The sequence below is a fragment of the Suillus clintonianus genome (genome assembly GCF_016758775.1).
Source record: "Suillus clintonianus strain FC179 chromosome Unknown DEU56scaffold_52, whole genome shotgun sequence".
NCBI lineage: Eukaryota > Fungi > Basidiomycota > Agaricomycetes > Boletales > Suillaceae > Suillus > Suillus clintonianus.
In genome coordinates this window covers 69793-90401 of record NW_024539276.1, presented here as the reverse complement: position 1 = coordinate 90401, position 20609 = coordinate 69793, and the positions used below count along the sequence as shown (strand labels likewise).

At 47.3% G+C, this 20609-nt stretch overlaps 6 protein-coding genes across 6 annotated transcripts; 5 read left to right on the top strand and 1 right to left on the bottom strand.

Annotated features, from left to right (window-relative positions):
- The first annotated feature begins 2088 nt into the window (after positions 1-2088).
- On the top strand, positions 2089-3504 carry DEU56DRAFT_447582 (uncharacterized protein). Its single transcript, XM_041346251.1, has 4 exons — positions 2089-2768; positions 2829-2917; positions 2970-3156; positions 3207-3504. Exons 1-4 carry the CDS (start codon positions 2159-2161, stop codon positions 3284-3286), a joined length of 966 nt encoding a protein of 321 aa, XP_041206820.1. The 5' UTR covers positions 2089-2158; the 3' UTR covers positions 3287-3504.
- A 2698-nt stretch (positions 3505-6202) lies between these two features.
- DEU56DRAFT_739710 (CHAT domain-containing protein) lies at positions 6203-6505 on the bottom strand (the record flags this gene model as incomplete). Its single annotated transcript, XM_041348757.1, has 1 exon — positions 6203-6505. A coding segment is annotated over one exon (303 nt), but the record flags the coding sequence as incomplete, so codon positions are not given.
- A 2900-nt stretch (positions 6506-9405) lies between these two features.
- On the top strand, positions 9406-9791 carry DEU56DRAFT_739680 (uncharacterized protein; the record flags this gene model as incomplete). Its single annotated transcript, XM_041348754.1, has 2 exons — positions 9406-9451; positions 9520-9791. Coding segments are annotated over 2 exons (318 nt in total), but the record flags the coding sequence as incomplete, so codon positions are not given.
- Positions 9792-15304: 5513 nt separating this feature from the next.
- DEU56DRAFT_447038 (uncharacterized protein) lies at positions 15305-17254 on the top strand. Its single transcript, XM_041346250.1, has 14 exons — positions 15305-15454; positions 15515-15573; positions 15625-15657; positions 15709-15728; positions 15783-15797; positions 15851-15889; positions 15946-15974; positions 16034-16047; positions 16096-16128; positions 16292-16351; positions 16404-16544; positions 16597-16825; positions 16881-16929; positions 16982-17254. Exons 2-14 carry the CDS (start codon positions 15519-15521, stop codon positions 17171-17173), a joined length of 909 nt encoding a protein of 302 aa, XP_041206817.1. The 5' UTR covers positions 15305-15454; positions 15515-15518; the 3' UTR covers positions 17174-17254.
- Positions 17255-19359: 2105 nt separating this feature from the next.
- DEU56DRAFT_953032 (uncharacterized protein) lies at positions 19360-19749 on the top strand (the record flags this gene model as incomplete). Its single annotated transcript, XM_041359179.1, has 2 exons — positions 19360-19639; positions 19706-19749. Coding segments are annotated over 2 exons (324 nt in total), but the record flags the coding sequence as incomplete, so codon positions are not given.
- Positions 19750-19918: 169 nt separating this feature from the next.
- Positions 19919-20487, top strand: DEU56DRAFT_953030 (ABC-2 type transporter; the record flags this gene model as incomplete). The annotated part of the gene is made up of 3 exons (XM_041359178.1): positions 19919-19962; positions 20014-20235; positions 20292-20487. Coding segments are annotated over 3 exons (462 nt in total), but the record flags the coding sequence as incomplete, so codon positions are not given.
- Between the last annotated feature and the right edge of the window lie 122 nt (positions 20488-20609).

Genomic DNA, 20609 nt, shown 5'->3' with positions numbered 1-20609 from the left:
GGTACGCGACTCTGTAAATCCTTTGTCATATCCCAGTGTGTGTGAAATAGTTGAACAGATCCGCTGTGTCAGGGACTGGCGCGCACGACAAAAAAGGAAATCGAACATATTATCCTATCTTTTTCTCCCACTGCAGCCACGACCGATTTATCTCGCGGCCAGGCCAGCTCATGCCAACAAACCTGCGTATGCAAGTTGATACAGTGACCATTTGAATAAAGGACCGCGAACCATACTCTTACATTGATCATGATCTATATCACCGCTTTCACTAATTTACACTCTCCAGAATCTGTTTAGAATGGCTCACAAGGCAAAATAGCACCGAGGACACGCAACTCAAACTTTAGACCTGCGGCATACTACCTACCTGCTAGCAGCTTGTCACCTTTTGAGGACTACGGCATTTCTCGACGTTAGCGTTTACTCGTGCTGCACCATAGGGCTCGCATACACCCAACTTCCCAACAATGAACATTGGCCAATGGCAACCAGTTGAACCACCGTCGGTTCATCTCTGCACCCATCAGCACTCTCTCTTTTAGTTGCACATACGAGCATCTGCAACTTCTGCCGGTCGTCAGCACATTTTCACTCTGTGTGCAATCATCTATGGTAGCATGGTTGCAGTGAATCTCCTTCATGACCTGTCTGCCCTAGTAGTAATACTGCAGGAACCACCAGGAGGGTGCGTTCTTAACTTTGGTCATTGACAATGAAATACGCGATGACTTTTTAGGAACGAAAGCGATAGGATATGAATGTGTTGGGAAATCCGACTAGCTATTAGTGGCGAGGCTGTCTTACGTGAGTTTGCAAACTATCCAAACCAGGGTTAACGAACACAACAGACAGACTAGGTATTGATGAGGACAAGCGAATGTAAGCCATGGGTCGCGGTCATCGTTCGCATGCAGGTGACAGCTCCCTATGATGTTAGAAAAATTAGCTCGGTCAATTCATGGAGTCTTACGGATGCTTTCTGAAATGGAACAAATTTTTCTTGCCTAGGTTGCATGAATTGATCAACTTGTCATTCTCACCAAGGTAAGCATATTTGAAGTTACATGTGCACAAATCTAAGTATGTGCGGTCTATTTTTGCCCGAAATCTCTGCTACTTTCCGATAAATTGCACCCCCAAGCACATTTGGCTTCTTACATTATTTCCCAGTGCCCTGTCTTCATTGTCAGACAGTGGCCAGTATGTGTATGCGTGCAGTACAAGAAGGTTAGTAGGTCTGACTAACTTTCAATCATCACCATCCTGATATGACTTCATATTTCCGCGTTGTGCTGCTAGGTAAATCGCGGCATGCATAAATACCATGTCACACGACCGCTCTTCCATCAACGATACTCTTGAAGTCACATGCACCCAGAGGCTATGGTCGTGAGCGAATGATTATAAACCCAATCTGCACGTCCGTAACACGCCGACCCTCCTGCCTCTGCCTCCCATGGCATCCTCACCAACAGAAGAAAACTGGCATCCTTCCAGTCTTCTTGCATACGACTCACTTCCAAACCACCAGGACTTTGACTCAATAATATCTGATGCGAAGTCTACTGCTGAAACTAGAACCAATGTCTACGATCGCAGCCTGGCTAGTCGCAGATATGCCCTTGTTGGAGTGGCATGCTCAAGTATCTTCAGCTGCTTATGCATCGTGACCGGCATTGTCATTGTAGCTAAACACGGAGTCTCAGGAGTAGCCGTGCCCAATATGGTTATCATTGAGAGTGAGGACAAGGATGCTCAGTTGAACATGCAGGTGGAGATAGTGACCCTGATACTAAACTTAATCGTCATGTTATGCACAGAGTCTATAGGCTTCGTGCATGGCATCTCATTGCGCTCTGCACTAGCCTCAGAGTCTCGACTTCGTTTCAACACCAATCTGCGCCTTCTGACTGCAGCTCGTGGATGGTATAACCCTAACGGCGCCTTGCTTAATGGCGTATCGGCTGTCCTCCTCGTTGTATCCTATAGCGCAACCTCACTTGTCGTATGTTTAAACGATCACCTCCAACAAGCGCCGGTAATAACACCAATGTCATTGCCATTTCAAACGTTCGAGGGCCTTGCCATTACAGGGTTACCCATCCTCATTTTGGGTATCGCACTCCTCCTCCAGGTGGTTATCGCATTGTCAGGGATGCGGGCTGTCAAAATCCTGACGTGGAGCTCCTCCCCTCTTGACTTGACCGCAGCACTGGTACACCACACACAATTGACTCCGATTGCTTTCCGGTGCATGCGTTGTGTGTCTGACCTGGACGCTAATGGAGGTCCAGCGAAGCCGTCAGAGACACAGCCTGCTGCGTGGCATGCTCACCCCAGCATCCGAAAAGTTGTAATTTTCCTTTGGGGGATCGTTGTAGCATGTGCTGGATGGGCCGCACTCGTCATGTATATCTGGCACCGCAAGTACGCCGGCACGGGTGCAATGTCTTCTTCTGCGCTGACCACACAAACGTGGTCGTTCTTGCCGTCCAACACACTGCCCACCGGCAATTTCATCGTGTATAACATGCCAGGTGTCAATATTCAGCAGTGGATTATGCTCTTTGTCAACATGGCAGTTATCCAGGGATCGTTGACACTCGGGCTGCATTGCTCGGAGCTCGTCGCGAATGTTATTCGAGATGAAAGTCAGTGGAGATGCGCTACCGGAAGAAAGGGACTTAGAATGACGACAAACCCGCTGAAGTCGATTTTCGGTCATCCAATCTGTCTCGTACTTTTCGTCGCGAAGCCTTTCCTCCGTGAGTCATTCAGGTCTAGTATGTTTATGGGTGTCATTGAATACCATCGTCGACGATCAGACTGGATGTTTGGGCTTTCGTTCCTCATATTTCACGGCGCCACTGACGGGACACTAGAGAATATGTCGGTACTCATGCACACTGCCCAGGTTTGCACTTATTGCCTATGTAAAACTGCTACAACCTCACACAGTCGTGCAGATCTGGAACTTATCTATAGCGCTGGCTATATTTGCATGTTTCTTCACTCTTGTTGCACTGCGCCGACCACGGGGCCACCAGCCAGCTGCATATGGCCACCTCCAGACGCTCGCGAACCTTGTGGATGAGTGGTCGCCTGTAATGTGGTGGGGACACAAGGAGGACTGGATCCCATACTGTCATGCTGGTAGGGTACCTATATGGTCACGATGATGACGCATTAACGCTTATAAACAGGGACGAGCGATCACCAGCTGCCGGATGTGAAGGTGGACTGCGTCTATGCTGGTACGCATGCGTCAGAGAGCATGCTTTAACCTCCAACCATGAGCCTGAGCTCATCATGAATCCCGTACCACCTTTGTCGCTTGCTGCTCTAGAAGTTGTCGAAAATCTACCAACCGACTTTACGTTTCGACGAAACAACTTCACCAGCAAATTCTCGTACAACTCGATTTTCTCTCACACAGAACACAACATTATTCCATCTCAAATGTCTTGTATTCTGGCCTGTCGCAAGATAGACTTCCGAGTGAGACTGGCTTGAGCATCTCTGTTGATCTGCTGCTGCTGATATTGCGTTCGATAAACATGTACAATCAATACCGTCAATTCTACGTCGACGTGAACCGGTGCTCTCATTCGGCAGCACATCACGTCACGGTCTCTTGGAAATTGGGGAACTGATTGAATCATCTTGACCGCTCTGAGTCCTAGTGAGCTGCTTTACAAGCACACAAGTCGACATTAGTTAATCTGTGGTTCTATTAGCGTGTTACTTCTCATCAGTGGGCAATGTGCAATTTCACTAGATTAATTCATTGCGGTTTTACGACGCACATACAAGGAGTCAAGGACATCTGCATGGCCCGCCAGGATCAGGTGTGTGTTTCAAGATAGTTTCTTCAATGTCTGATCGCATTCCCACCATATCATCACATCAGATACATACACATTGGTGAGTTCTTCTGAAGCACGGACGCAAATGCAAACGCAAGAGATGGACACAAAAACGCTGAGTTGCAGTGCAGATTTCTCGCAAAGGAAGGTGTTAAGATCTCTGTGGAAGCGTGAAAAATCTAGGAAAGAGCCTTACCTCCTTGGCTGTGCTGAATGACCACACCAGTTTGCTGTTGCGTATCACCGAGGAACCGCAGGTGGTCGAATGTCTGTTAGGAATCCTGGAAGTCTGCTGGGACGCGTATTTGGCGAGAAAGCTTCTATCACGTGACCGGCACGTGTACGCGTCGAACAATTTCATCCATTTGCATATCCGCGTCCATGCGAGCCTATGCGAGCTATCAAATACGACATATATATGTAGTTATGAGGTATGATATATGAAGGATGAAGTATTTCTGAACACTTCCTTGCAGTGTCACACCAAGACTCGGAACCATCAGTGGATTCTTGAAAATTCACCCTTTTGCAAATTGCAATTGTTATGTCGACAACCAAATAATGTCAGCCGCCGTGCTGTCCCATATAAACACCATCCGTCGTGCTTAAATCCTCTATCTTCTCTTTCTTCTTCTTCTCTCTTCTCTTTATCTTCTTGTGTGACAACATCATACTGGACGTTCAAGTAAGGTATGTGGCGTGTGACACGGGGGTACATGGCATCCTACTGACGCTCGTCCTTTCCGCCACCAGCACCTGATTTTATGTTGACCGCCAGACATCACATGGTGTGTTTCTTGTCCATAGTATTTCCTATTGTCCAGGCAACTGATGTTGTCTTGATTTTCAGGTCCGCCAAGAGCGAGGTCACCGGATGCCACACGTATGTCTTATTCTCGTCGCCTTCTCGCAAGCCTACTAACCGACATCGACCACGCCCAGTCTCTGATGGAAAACTCCAGTGTGCACCAGGGCTCACCATTTAAGGACGCCATTAACAGGCACCAAAATAATACAACACAGCTGCTGCCCTTTAAGGGCGTCGCTCGCGGCGTGGACGGCGCAGTGGATGGGACTTGGGTCCTCCTGACCCTCGTTAATTTGCGTCTGCTGGCCACATTCGCAGGGGCTCTCAGCCTGACACCTCTTCACCCCGCTCGCCTCCTCTGCATCTCCCTGGTCGGTTGCACTGGCCCGCACCATGGCTTAGGCACCCCGGCCCACGTCAACTCAACACTCTCGCTGCTTCGTAAGCTCGGGCGCGAGATGAGAGGGTACGTTCCATTTTTGTCTTCGGCCCGCACCTGACATCACGCCATCTTCAGGGCATCGGTGGTCGCTGTCATCCACGGTCGGGACCTAGTGGATGGCTTGGGACGTGGAATGTGGGCCCTGCTCTTGAAGCCGAGGACGCCCGCCGGGTAGCTCAGTCTCCCGGTTGGGTTGAGGTTGCAGGTGTTGCTAACATTCCATCCCTTTCGCCCCTCAGTGCCCGCCAGGTCCGGGGTGGCGTCGTCATTAATCAGTCTGCTTCCTCGGCGCCAAGAGCCGAGGTCATCAGCGCGAGTAAGTCCACCCCGGTTGAATACAAAAAAGATGGCTACTTGCCGACTCAAGGCACATTCTGGACAAGAGGAGAGAGAATTATCGCTACCCAGGTCATGAGGAAAGGTGAGTACTTCCCTTTACTGATGTTTCTGGTTGTCGTCGAGACTGTTAGCATCAGCTCGAGACGCCATTCGATGCCATTGAATGAGCTCGTCATTCACTGTCATCGCATGGAGTCCCGGTGAGCTGATTCAACGTTCGATGATTTCTCTCTCTGAAGTGTTTACGCAACTCAACTAGGGATCATTATGACCACCAATCGAAGGTGACTTATCGATTATTTGACTTGATCCCCGTTTTCACTAAACCCGACTCGGAAGTTCAAACTCCACAGGCGCAGGTTTATTATGGGACGGGCGGGAGAGGCGACTGCGGATCTGGATGAAGAACACACACGGGGCTTAGTGTCATTGACGGGAGCATTCACGTGAAACGTTCCCTTAACTCTACCTCCTCGACGAGCATCGTCCTCATTATCCTAGGACGCTGAGTTGGGCGGGATGGTACTGGCGATGTAGGTGCATGTTTTTGACCTGAACGAGTGGGATGAGGCATTCGGCAGCTCAAAATGTTGTGCACGCGACGAGCTGGTGTTCTTCTCCCTGGCCAGTTGCTCGAATCTTCGATAAAGGGAGTAGGACTAGACTCGCTTGCAATTTGATATTCGGCCATAACAATAAATTGAAGCCCCATTCAAATCCCTGAATATATGCTCATAAAAAACTTCAACGACAAGTTTTTGCGACAGCGTCGTCGACCATCCACAGAGTACCGATGACACTCTTGAACCCCAAAAAATGCAAACCAGTCGCGAGGCGGATGACTTCGTCGGGTGTTTCTTCATCCCCAACAGCGGTATGAAACGCCAACAAGAGTACAAATGCAGTTTCTGGAGCATTGTTCTCCATGATGCCAAGCAGCGTGAGAGGTTTGTCTCTCATGGCGAAACGTGAATTGTAAGCCTGCTTGCGGTTCTGCTTGCCATGGCAAGCGAGATGCACCCAAGTGTTGCGTCGCAAAGCATCGAGTTAACCTACCTGTGCAGCTTCGTCGCCAGAAAGACTAGTGAACTTGACATTGGAAGAGACGATTTTATGGACAAGGTCACGCTCGCTGTTGACAGTGGTAGGTCTGGAGTGGAGCTGACGAGTTATGGCTTATCATCAATCTGCAGACATAAGACACGTTTGTAACCCATGCTACTGTATACGTATGAAAAACCCACATGGTTTCTAAACGCGTGTGCTTAAGATCGTGATGTTCCAAGGTAAAGTGGATGTCTCCTCGAGGCGCCGAGCTGAGGAACTCAAAAATTGTTTCAAAAAGGACTTACTACGTCTATATCCCCAACATCAATGAGAGGGAAGGTTCCCCCTAAAGTCGCGTGTTAGAGAGGGCTTGTCAATGGCGAAGCACGGAGCTTGACGTCCTAATTGCCCATCAGCTTCCTTCCTGCAAGCACGGTTCATGACAAGCTCGAGTGTCACAGCCGTTCCTACAGTCGGTGGCGGAGAAGCAAATATTAAAGTCATACGGCAATCACTGGGAGATGACTGATGACTGACCAGCCTGAGTATTAGTCTTCACAGGGCGTCCGGACGCGCTAAGGTATCTCTTCAATCAGCCAGCGCCATTCGATGTTGACCTGTTTCAGGATTAGTATCGCATGATTGTCATCGACGTTCGTGGTTTCAGGGGTTCAATACACGGGCCCGCTGATATACAGTGATCGAGTTAACTAGGCGAGATAGTACTCAAGATGAAGATGGCTGTTCTAAAAGTTGGTCTGCATTTGCTAGCAACGACATTTTGCAAAAGGGGCCAATAATGTTGATGGAGTTCTAGATCTAGACGGAACCCTAGTAGACTTGAGACGAGGGTGAGAGAAGCACGATTCGGAGATTGAACCATGAATAATTTACTCACGTTCACAATGGTATACACTGGCGGAGGTGAGCTGGTTACTGAAGTGCCAATAGACCAGGAAGGACCTCTTCTTCACCACGACGATGACTGAATTCATTTGGTATGATACTAACTTTGAAAATTCAACTTGAGTGCAGGCACACTGACAATAACAAATTCCCACGGGTGACAATACTTGTACTTATGTCGAGAAATTTACGCCTCGCCTCTGCGAGAAGTCACGTGATCTCGATCGCGCTTCCCGATCGGGCGAAATCCCGGCGATCGAAACGGCAGGGGTTGTGGGCGGGCGTGCGTCGGTTGAGTTCGCGCCTGGCCCTGATTAAACGAACCGTAAAGTGCTGTAAAGTGCCGTTTTGGCAGAGTAAAGTGCATAAAGTTGGATGCCGCGAGAAATTTACAGAATTTACCGCGTAAATTTTGTAAATTTCCCGCGCCTCTGTAAATCTCGCGTCCCGCACTTTATGGGCGCTTTACAACGTCGTCACGCACATTCGCGGCGCCCCAACAGCGCCGCCACGCGTCCTCAGCCACCTGTTTGCTCTCCAATGCATTTTCCTCCTCAAAAACAATTGGAATCTTTTGTATGATTGTAGAAAGATGTGTGAACTAAATGCAATTAAATGTACTGTACAATAGCATCTGTTCTACTGGGGCCGCAGACTCAAAACTCGCACCACAGAGACATCATTAGGGCGGCTGCCAACTGCCGCTGACCGCAGGACTTCACGTCCCCGTTGTGACTTCATAGACGCGCCCGAACCTGCCTGCAGTTGAGACCCGGGGTTCTCCGGCTCGCCGGTCATTTACAGAATTTACATTAGCTAATCGTGAAATTTTCCAGATATCCTGACATATTGCATTCTGAACGGTCGAACGTCTCCTATGGCACCGACGACTCGCTCAATTCAGATTTGAACAAATCCTCTTGAACCCTTTTTGCCAATATACACGTCCGCGCGATTCATTACGGGCCAAACAGCAGTTTTGTTTCTGCTTCCCGCATAGCACTTGTTGATGGAGACACCTAGCCCATACGATACTATGCACTTCGGGGCAGTTCGCAAAGTGACCCGGCACTTGTTACAAGAGAACACCCGTATGCTTACATAACTTGAAGTTTTCCCACTCGCTCTCATCCCCCGACCACATATCCCTTCAGTTATCAGACTGCGTCTTTCAACAATTTCTCTTCTCTTTAAATTCTGCTCTACGCACTCCTTCTCTTAGCCCATTCGCGTCTCATTTTTTCGCCCCCGTCTCCGAATAAGAACAGTTGTGACTCATGGGGTGGGTTGGGTTTGGGTTGGGGTTCAAACTACGATTTTGACAACCCTAGGTGGAAGAAAGATCAGGTTAGGTTACTTGGCAAGGTGCGTAGAATTTCGGGTTTCGTCAAGCGATTGATCCAAAATGTGCCATAGACCTTGCATGTGCTACCTTCTCATCTTATCCTACCTTTCAACAGCTCAATTCCACATCCGGATCTTCTCAACAAGATTGCACGCGGTATCACTGTTGCCAGAGGCCCAAATGACTGGCCCCAATGTGTAACCACGACACATGCCCGTGCAAGAGCAATGGAGAAGCGGAACAGTCCAGTATAGATTTCGTGACAATCGCAAAGGTTTATTATAAGGAGAGCATTGCTCAGTACGCCTTCCCTTCCCTGCCACCTCCCTTGTCTTACTATCTCTTTTCACAGCCTTTCACACAGTCTACACCGACACAGGTACACTTTCCATCACCCATGCCTGCGTCCTGCTCACTGGTGTCGTTCCACAGAACATTCACCTACCCTTTCTCTACTCCCAGTTCATCGACGCTCAACGCCTCACAGAGCAACACTCGCAAGTCCACCCCGTCCTAGAATTCCAACTCCACCTTTGGCACTTCCGTTTCCCCATCTGCGGCTCTGCATCCGTCCCCTCTGCGCAGGTCATTCACTTTGATTCTCGCAAGCTCCTGCGACATGCGCGGCGTGTCTTCTGTTTATCTTTGAGATCTCGAAGATGGCGGATTTTCAGGCGTTGCGCCGCTCAAGAAGGGTGGGTAACCTATTGATCCCTTTATTTTCGACGTTTTGAGCTCATTTCTCTAACTTCCTGCACCTTAGTAATGATACCCACAAGCCCTGACGAGCCCTCAGGTTCATGGGACTCGAGCCCTGTCTTGGAGACTGTAGAGTTCGGAAGGCCAGCGCACTACAAGCTCACATCTGCAGTCATGTTGGCGCTTGTCACAGAACAGAACAATAAGGCCGATGAAACCTCCGTTCTCTGCGAGCCAGAAATAACGGTTTATGAGCAAGGATGGAAGTCGTCGGGCGAAATCACCTTGAGTGGAAGCATGACGAGGCAGGTAGGCTGGCTTCCTCATCTAACCTGATGTGGGGTTGTCACATACCCTCACTTCCCGCAGACCGAGTGGGACTGGGCGTTCTTCTTCACGTATTACGAACACGGGAAAGATGGTGGAAGAAATTGAACATCAAAATCAGAAATCTTCTTCAAGAGGTATGAAGTTCTCTTTCTTGAAACATTCAGGACTTGATCGTAGCACAACTGTACTACTCCATAATGATTGGTCTGACCTCGTTGTGTCTCTTTCAATGGAACAAATAACTTAAATACATATTACAACGAAACATTTGCGAAGACTATATCTCCTTGGAACCCTCTGCCACACTAAATAAATAAGTAACACGATGAAACTTGAAAATCAAGAAAAAAGCCAATTCTCCTGCTCCCTGCAGAGCACCAAACTACCGTTAACTTCACTGAGCATCTCCCATGCTACACGCCACTGCCTGTCGATATTTGCACGTGCTCCTGGAAAGCGATTGAGGACATGCCAGTTGCTGGATCAAAGTCTGCCATGAGCCGAGCCTTATATTCTCGAACACTTAAGATGAGGCGTGGTCCCAGCACAAAGGACTGGATGACCGTCAAAATTTGAACAAGACCAAGAACAGCCTGAGTTTCCGGGGAAGATTGGTCCTATGGAAATGGTGAAACACGGTCGCATGCAGAGGTCAGCGAAAGATTGCCATACCGCTAAGATCGTTGGAGACAAACCAACAATGAGGTTGAAGCAAGACACAGCAACATAACTAGAACGTTCAATCATTCAGCGGAAAAGGGGACCACATTCACAATATGAGCTCACCTCGCGAAGTAAAGCACGTGGGATTTTATCAACACCGTGTAACAGTCGCCGATAATCCCCCCCGCCGAATGTTGTCGCAGTTCACGGAAGTGTTTTGCAGCAATCCAGACTGAGAGACACAGTGCGAGGATTTCCCAGACAGTTCCGAGTATCCAAGTAATGACAATCAGAAGTGTATTCTCATAGCCAATCGTGCATGTATAGGTGCCCGAGAGAATGAGTTCCTCTAGTATTCATCAGTGAGCGCCGGTTTTCATTCACAATTAAGTGTACCCCCTGGAATATCCCTCATTGCCACTACATTAACCACTACGTTGAAAATGTTGATAGCCAAGGACACGACGACGAGGAATATCAGAATCCTTCTGGATTGTTGATACATGACATGTAACCGAGTGATCATGATGACTGCAACATGATTCGGTCAAGTCAATATATCATAGGTCTTGCAACTGAACAACTCACCGCACAGCATTGGAAATGCCACAACACCTGTCCAATCCCACACGAGCCACAGTATCTGGCCTGAGGAACCCAGTTAGTGGTCAGGCTCGGGTGGATCAACACACTCCAAAAAGACTCACATCTGTGGCAGGTGTTGTAGTGTACGGAGGGGCTGGTCAAGAATGACACTCACCCCTACAGGGCATCACAGTTAATGGGGAGGAATGGCAGGCATCGGTGCTCAAGACTCACTGCATCTGTCAAAAAGATCGTTGGAACACTGACTGTATGCCACTGGTCAGAAGAAGAAGAAGAAACGAATAATGCGGGAAGACATGCGCAGTATGCTCATGCTGATTGTGAGAGATGGCTAATTAGCACAACACCAATTGTTAAGTCTTCCGAACATACAAAGCAAAAGGAATTCCAAGATAGCGCACCTAGAATATTTTTGAGTCAGCACAACTTTACAACAGGCAAGATACATACAGTCAGATAGAGAACGGTCATCAGGGACCAATGTTGTCTCTGTCACAAATAAATATTGTTCTTCTGACGTAGAACTGTGCTCACCCAGACCAGTTCAACCTAAAAAAAAATCTTAGCGAGATGGCTGCTCCGATCATAGCATCAACATACCTCTTGTCCGAACGTAAGGGCTGGAAATACTTGTGAGAAATCGGTAATTCTCTAATGTTATCATGCTCACCCCAATCATATGTCACTGCAACAAAGGCGGCAACTGGAAAACCACAATCAAGGTCAGATCGAGGTCAACATCTGACTGCTCTTCACGAACCTCCAAAATAACTGCCAATACGCCAAGAGTTGATGAGTGGCCAATAAGAAGGGTCGTCCGAGACCAGGGTCATACTGTTAGAGGATGGATGTGACAGAGTGAGGAACTTGGTGGGACATACAACAATTTTCTTTGCGCTAGATATACCATCCAGTGCTTGGATGACCGAAATAACATCGAGGGATGATATGTGTTCCTGCCAATGGATGATATTATGTTCGAAGTGATAGTGGGCCTTGAATAAAATGCCGGTGATGAGAAAGTGGTCGGATACTGAAGGTTCGATGCCAGCGAACACCGCATCAATGGCAGAATCATTTAGTGTTGGTGCGGCGGTGTCTTCCCTTCTATTGAGGTCTTTCACTACAGGTACTAGTTGATCTCTTATATCGTTGAATTTCATTCTAATAGCCAGTGTTGTCAGCCTGTACTTGATCACAGAATAACCCTAACTAACGTACATCAAGTTGGTCATAACACATTTGCACGGGCGGAATTTGAACACTGCAAAAGATGAAAGAACATATAGAACTGTTCGTGATCTTGTCACCTTGCTTGTGATGCCATTCTCACATTCCGGTCACAATGGGTGCAGTATTTTCGAATTTGCATCGTGGTGTGGTGGTGACAGGTATCAGTTTTCACAGCCAGAGACATTATAGTTGAGATTCCGTGATCGATGTGCGGTGAAGATACAACACCATCTCTAGCTCAAGATAGCGACATGGGGGGAAAGAAGAGCTGGAAGCACCGTTAATGACCGCATCAAGCCTGACTTGTTGTTCTTCAACCTAGCTACCAGCGCACACATTCAATCAACGTTTAATTCAATGAAACCTGATGTGAAACGTACCGCACTAAATTCATCATGCAGTCAATGCCGATTGGAGTGACAGAGTCGACTTCTTCATCCACTGTTCGCAGGGTACCCTGGGTACGGAATGCCATTGATATCTCGGGAGTCAGTTACTACATCGATGCCGGGGACTACATAGTACACCGACACCCCAGAACACCCACTATCGATCAAGATTCGAGAACGCAGAACCTACAGATCATGCGGAAAAGCTTTGTCTTATTTTCTTCCTGATGGAGGCTGTAGACGAAGAGGTGAAATTTTAGCAGTTCCGCGAGGGAGATGGTGGTTATCGCTACCCCGTGAGTGTAACAGGATCAAACCAGGACAATAAGTTGACTAGGTTGTGGGATTAGTTGATGGTACAGCATTAAAGAACTTACTTATCTTCAGCCTCCCATTGGTCTTTGACGGTTTTATCGTCATCATCGATGTGGACCATGACATCGGAATATGTCTGTGCAAGAGCGTGGATAGCTTAGAGTGTTTGCATCATGTATAGCTTTTTTTTTACCGTCAGACCAAAGTTAGACGATGTAGATTAGTAACTCGACTTTTGTTTACATTTGTTTACAGTGTCAAATTTCCATTTGCTCGCGTTCAACGACTCGAGAAGCACACTCAAGGTGACTTCAAGTTGTCGGTTCAATTCTTACTTACGCTGCTTGCTCACCAGACTATCCCAGCCGCAAGCGTGACTGCATTGTATGGACCAGTGGACGGAACAAGAATCAGCCAGGCTCAAGATCCAGTGAACCAGTACTTGCTGAAACCGCACCTTCAAACATGATAATTATATGGTGCATCGAGTCTCCGTTTTTCCGAACTTCTCGCTGTTGTGTAACTCATACTGTGTCTTTCAGCATTTCAAAATTCGGGTGTTCGTTTTCCCTACTGCCAACTTAACTCTCGTCAATTCATGGACCGTACGAAAGCTCCCAATACAGAGCCCTTCCAAAATCATTGAACTTTCCGCCTCCTGGATGCTCTTTGATCTCCCAGAGTACGACCACTACCTGGAGCACACTCGCAAGCACCTCCCAAATTTCGAAATCTTTCACACAGGCCCTATTATTGACGCTATAGTCAAATTTGTTGAGGACGTCTTGGCCGCATCCACGCAATCGATTTCAAAGTCCTACTACGTGCAGGAGGCGCTCTCTGCCACCCAGCTCCAAACCTACATGGGGATATCCGCCCTCCCTGCAGTCTCGAAGTCGCCATCACGTCGATAACCTGACATCAGCAGATTTTCGACTTCTACATTATTGCTGGTGCTTACATGTCCGTTCCTGGGTGCGTCGATGTGACCGTTGGAACTACACTGACTAGTTGTCTTTCTAGCTATATTTGGTGTGCGATGTTGCCATCTTACTCGATCCATACGGATTCAGGAATGTCTTTCCCGCTCATCACGCTGTCACGGCCTTCATGGTATAATTTTACATAGAGTGCACGTAGCGCTACAGTTACAATTGTAAAACCAATTGCATTCATATCTCCCCATTGAACAAAATAAAGAACAAGCGCCTCCACAAGCACCAAGTACCTCACGAAAGAACTTCCATCGCTGAATGCTTCCATCGTCCCTCCCGCATGCATTGTCTTTCCTTCCGGTGAAAGAGAGATTGCCTATATGCTTCCGCTCTCGCCTGTCCATGGTCCACCGACAATACGTCCTGTGTCCCAGTCCCACTTGCCCATTATGCCGCCCTCCGAACCACTCACGATGTGGAAGTTGTCGTGCAAGACGACAAAATCCCAAAATTCGTGCTTCAGAGTTGGTCTTTTGGGTTGTGATGGGTTGGAGCTTCTTCAGTGGATGGCGTTGCAAGGGATTCAGATCTAGAATACATATAGTTTCCTCGATGGTCAATGTCGCAAGGGACTCAGGAGTCATCATACTCGTTAGGGTCAGCCGTCCGTATATTCTCTGGGATCTGACACTGGTCATAATAGAGAATGAAACGAATAGTTGCATAGTACGTACTCACTGTTTTTCTGCTTGGTATTCTCTGGTAACAAAGTACCAGTGAACATTAATGTCGAGGAAGTGATTTCATGAGGCAGTGCTTATGCGGAAATCGCTGAAGCACTGCAGCATAGGATTCCCCCCTAGCTAGTTAGTAACGAAACATCACATCACATCTATTCCCGCTACGTCAGTAGTGGGTTTTGTTGTGTCATGGTGTTTTTTTCATGAACGACCAAATTTTTTGGTGGAAAACGCACTCCGGCCCTAAACTGTTCTTTAATGGTCTTTAGTGTCGACAAAACTTGTCCTTATTCCTCCGTATCCTTGACTTTTCTGCACCGTTATAGTGTGCCGCTTTCTGTTGTCAATCACGATTCACGACGGGGTGGCTGTGGAGTCCACTTCTGGTCCTGCGCGTGTGCCTACCGTCGACGATTGGTACAATTCCCGACAGCCGTTTCGTCCGGCCTATCTGAGCGGGTGCGATGTCGAGCTTGGTCTTGATTGGTTCGCTTCGGAGGCGAAGCCAGTATGTAAGATGATCGTTTCAGAAATGAGTTGGGTCTAACTATATTCTAATTCTATCTAATGGTGTGATTGGTGATGGTGATGAACTACTTTGTGCTACTCTAGTTGAGTGCACATGCAGTGATACTTTGCACATGCGCCGACAAGATTTTCCCGGGGAAATGGTCGTCCGCTCCGACGCACACTCATACTTGTTACCACGGGGACAGGATTGGGCTGGACAGGGTTAACTGCCGAGAAAGCCCTTACAAGTTAACGTGACTCTGTGTCTTATAAGTATTGTACGTTGGTGATCAGCTGCCCACCGCTCACTCTTTGAAATCGCTATTTGATTTCCACAGTTTCATGTCGCAACTAGAAGACGATGCCTATGCTCTTAAATGGAACAACAACATATCTGGTTCGTCAGCCCTGCTATTAACGACACATTAACTTATTCTTCGTTTTCCAGTTGCAATAATTACCCTGGCATCCTATGAGTACAGTTAGTAACTTTCATGAATCCTGCACTGCGGCTGAGCGTAATATCATCTAGTTCTTCAGTTCGAGAAAGAGGTAACGAGGAGCTCGTTTTATCTTCGTCGAGTACTCACAATCATCTTATCGCAGGTCAAGTTCGTTTGGGTTAGAGTTCAACTCCAACGATATCAAGCTCTAGAAACTGACTGAATATCTAGGGAAGACAGTGGTCAGTGATGACATACCTATACCTCGTTGTGAGCTCTACCCTACCAAAGCGCTTCATGGTTTCCCATTTTTGTTACTATGTCAGGTTCGATACTTTGGGGTTTTCATTGCAATGTATGTCGCGGTGGTTGTGTCCCTCAGATGGTATATTGCATGTTGACACTGAACCATAGGACTTGCGCCTGTTGTACGTGACATGATGTCAACTGAGCTATCACTTATTGACTAGCGCTAGGGGGTGGTCTATTCTATATGCCTGAAGCAGTGAGTGTATCAATTCTTTCTTTTTGATTTCTAGGTTGATTCAGATTTAGCCGTACGTCAGAAGTTCGTTTTGCAGCTAAGCCTGATCTGTTGCTTATCTATTATTTAGTTGTGAGTGTATCGTATTCGGCTAAAACCGCCCTTTGCTCATCATGAAATCGAAATAGGCCATGGTATTTTTCTGTTAATGCAATGGGGGATGTCATTATATTTTTGCTTGGCGGAAGGTCAGTCATATACGTTCCTGCATCTTTGCGCGTACCGATTGTGCGTCCGCAGTCATTCTCATCTGGCGTCTTTACGTTCTATACAACCAATCCAAGCCTATACTTTATGTTTTCCTGGGGTTTTTCATACCTGTCATCGCGCTCTACATAGCGATGGATATATTTTTATGGAGTCGACCTTCAGCGATCTCAAGTGAATGTCTACTTCGATCAAATCATGTGCAAGCTAACGTCTGGTTGCATAGCGGAGGAAGTGATGATAACTTCGAACATCAAGTATTGCACGGCTTCGTTCCACATTGGGCCCATGCCTGCGATATATGCTTCCATCCCCATCATATGCTATGATATTTTCCTAGTTATTCTCGCAATCGCTGTCCTCAAGAAGCACCTCAGAGAACGGAAGGAAATCAAAATGAGGCCTAACACCTATGTAATAATGATCGTCCAACATCATATCATATACTTTGTCCTGTAAGTTCCCCTTCCCCTGTCGGGATTTCTAACTGTATTCATTGAATCCCGCTAGGAATATAGCATGCCAAATTTTCATAGCGATACTGTGGGCCAACCTTCCGGTATTATCTCCCATTATTCTAGAGAGATCGGCTCTAACGCAGGCATGCACAGACGGTAGCGAGGAATCTCGTACTGTTGTTCAAGGATACAGCACCATTTATTACCGTGCCTCGTCTTATCATCAGCATTTGGGATACGCATGCCAATGAAAGCTGCGTACATGTCAGTACGACGTTCGAAGATTGTGTATGTTGGACTTCGCCACCAGTATTCGATCAGCATGAGATGGGCTCCTGCGCATGATGGTTCCAAAACGGGGGAGAGGGTAGAGTGAGGTCCTTCAAGCCCTCGGGCTCTAGCAAAACTCTCAGATACTTGTGCATGGGAGCAAGTAGTTCGGGGCCGATTTTTCTTGTATATATGTACTATCATGTCCACAAAGTTTCAGCATATCTCGAGCTTGCACTAGACAGTCACGTAAAAGTGGGGCTTAGCATAATTTATTCTAGAGGACTCGACATGCTCTTGGCTCGTGACTCTAAATTTGAGAACATTCCGCTGTTGAACGTTGAGGCCGCATATGAGCGCCACGATGTGAAGGATCATTATTGGAGAAATATCGCGCATGTAAAAGACGGTCGAGTTCGAGCTGGCCGTACGCATTCAAGTTAATGCGTTCGCATTAGGAATGTACTCCGATGGACTCATCGAGATTAAACAGGACGCCCCGCTACGGAAATCTGGGCTCAAATGCTACTGGCAAGATAATAGAGAGCTATAAGCCGGTGATGATGACCAGGGGGACAGGTCTTCAATGCCACTCGCCACTTCCCTTCATTTGATGTGTTATTTGAGGACTCCTTCATCTCACTAACAAGAGTCTCGCTTGTGAGTGTATGATATCCAGTGAGACGAGGCTGAATACGCACAAAAATAGCGGAGATTAGAGCACTAAGACAGCTGGGACCTGCGAAGGATATACGTGACCTGTGTCAGCGGTGGTTTCGCGACTGATGAGTCGACTCCGCTGGAAGCAAATATATATGAACCTATTGACTGGCCGCGCAGCCCGAATCACTTGAATTCTGCACGAATGGACACGAGGGAGGAAATCGTTGAGACTGAAGTACCGTGAACGTCGCTGAACAGATATGACAGCAGACTCAGTGCAAAGAGAAACTTAAATGATCCGATGTATGCGGAAGCAATTGCACAAAGCTCATAAGGTTCTGAGTCAATAGGGGAGCGTTTATGCTTATCGTTGCTTATGCTTACACCCCCCCATTCTCACTAATTTGTACTGTTGAGTAAACAAGTCAAAATACGTCCATTTGAAGTCTGTTGACAGTTGCCACGTACTTTGCAAGCGCTAAGATATATCTCCCGGTGTCAACACCATGCCATTTGCTTCGCCCGCTGTTTGGTGATGGTGAGCTTCCTTAAATGAGCCCCCTCCCTCACCATTTGAATGGCATTGCCTCCAGGTATGGAGGATTGTACTGCCATATTGTACCGGCGCCGTCATCACCAGGTATTCCAAAACACGAGCTTGTGTGTCAGTACAACCACCGTCAAAGCACAAGATGTTCGTGTTCGTTTTGCCCGCTGTGTGGTGATGCGGCACTGTAGGTTACCTCATGTGACTAGAGACATGCCTCCTTAATCTTACTTAGACTCAATAAATAAATAAAATTTTCTCCTTGTATCTGCTGAGTACGAGGGATTATATGTTCTTGTATTCCTTAAGTTTCGGGTGCGGAGGACCATGGACAACAGATATGGAGATACTGATCATGCAATGGAACTCGTGCAATGGTACTAGCGGCCTCACTGTGGCTGCACAGAGATCAAAATCCGCTTGGGATTACATAATCAGCTCTGGCGTGCGATGGGGGGTGTAAGCATAAGCAACAATAAGCATAAACGTGAGTGTTCAACTTTGAGCTCCCCTAATATCTGTAGTACGACATGTGTCGTTTGATGGGGCGCCCAGGACTTGCTCATGGGTTGATACAGATTTGAACAAAGCCTCTTGAACCCCTTTCTGCCAATATGCACGTCGGCGCAAATTCATTAGGTCCCAAACAGTGGATTTATATCTGCATCACGCACTATGAGGGACCGTATTGGACAAAATAAAATCAAAACAATGAAGTAAATAAATTGATGTTATAACTAAAACTCGAATTGATTTCACAAAAGTCATCCACATGGCTTTGCAAAACTCTAAATCATTTCAGAAAAGTCGTCCACATGGCTACCAAATCAGGATGTTACACACAAAAGTCATCCGCGTGCTTTCTCTAAACTCTACTAGCCCCACACCCGTTGTGTCTATTTGTTGTTCCCATGCTCACTGTCATCAACAGCGAGCTCAAGCCCGCCCTTCGTATGTCGGGTCACAGGTCACAGTATGGCGGGTGGTGACACTAGCACCACCACCTGCCTTTTACAGTAATTAATCAATTAGTAAGGCGCCGCTGTGAGTTGCTCCTTTCATCCACACCATCAAATTCGTCCTTCCAGCATCCCGCTTGCCCATCCCAAAATGCATATGGAACACTGCACACACCCATGCGTTTGTCATCGTCACCGCCAATGTTGGCCCTGGGGCGCAACAACGGGTAGACATCGAAATTTTGGATTCAACACTCCACCGCAACGTCTGCCTCTCACAATGCGACATTAAAGGCGAGACGAGACTTGCTGTCACAGCACATGGCGAGGGGGAGGTTGGAGTGTGTTTCAAGAATTACTATCTCCCGGTATGTTTGTTGTTCCCATTTGTCTTACTGGCCATCACCTATGACATTATAGAGATCAAACTAGACATAGCGCAGAATATGACGCGTGCTGTCGATCTCGATATTTATATTGGGCTGATGCTGTTGAATACAAGTGTGTATCCTGCTTGTTATCTAATGATAGCTTACTGGCTTCCTCCTTGTCATGAAGGTCATTCACCACCTGAGCGGTGGGCGTAGGAATCACCTCTCGCTGTCCGTTCTGCAGACTACACAACTGCGTTCCCAGCTGGCATTCACCACAAATGACACCTCGGCCTATTTCTCCCATGAAGGTGTTCTGTTCTTGTAACTATATTCCCCCATCGTCATCTAAATTGTGCCTCACGGCTCCCCCAGCCCCCTCCTCTTCAATGCTATTACATCTGTTGCAGAAATCCCTTCGCTGTTCTTCCAGCGTCCTATCGTGCTTCGTCACCAGAAAGCCGCATTACATCATCCTTTTATTCAGAGCCTCGCCCATACTATCGTTGATATTCCGGTCACTTTGATCGTCCAATTGGTGTTCACTGTGGTACTCTACTTCCTAGTTGGGTTGCAACATTCTGCCGCACAGTTTTTGTAAGTTCTTCAAGCTGTTTGCTCTTCACTTTAATACTCACCCTGCTGCACAACAGCATTTTTTACCTTTTTATCTTTTTTATGTCGCAAACCATGGAATCATTATTCAGAGCTATCGCTGCAAGGTTTAAAACTCTTCCTAACGCAATAGCTCTTAGCGGTATCTTCGTTCTCTTGATATTGCTCTACGATGGGTACACAATTCCTTGGCCAACTGCACCGAGAGGCTTGCGGTGGATCATGCGGTTGAACGAGCACTGTAAACGCACCACAATCGCAGTGGAGCTCACTGCCAAGGTTTGAATCTAAACTCTTGAGGCTACAGTTGTGCTAAAAAGACCAACAGCCCAAACTTCTACTCTTCCTGGATGAGC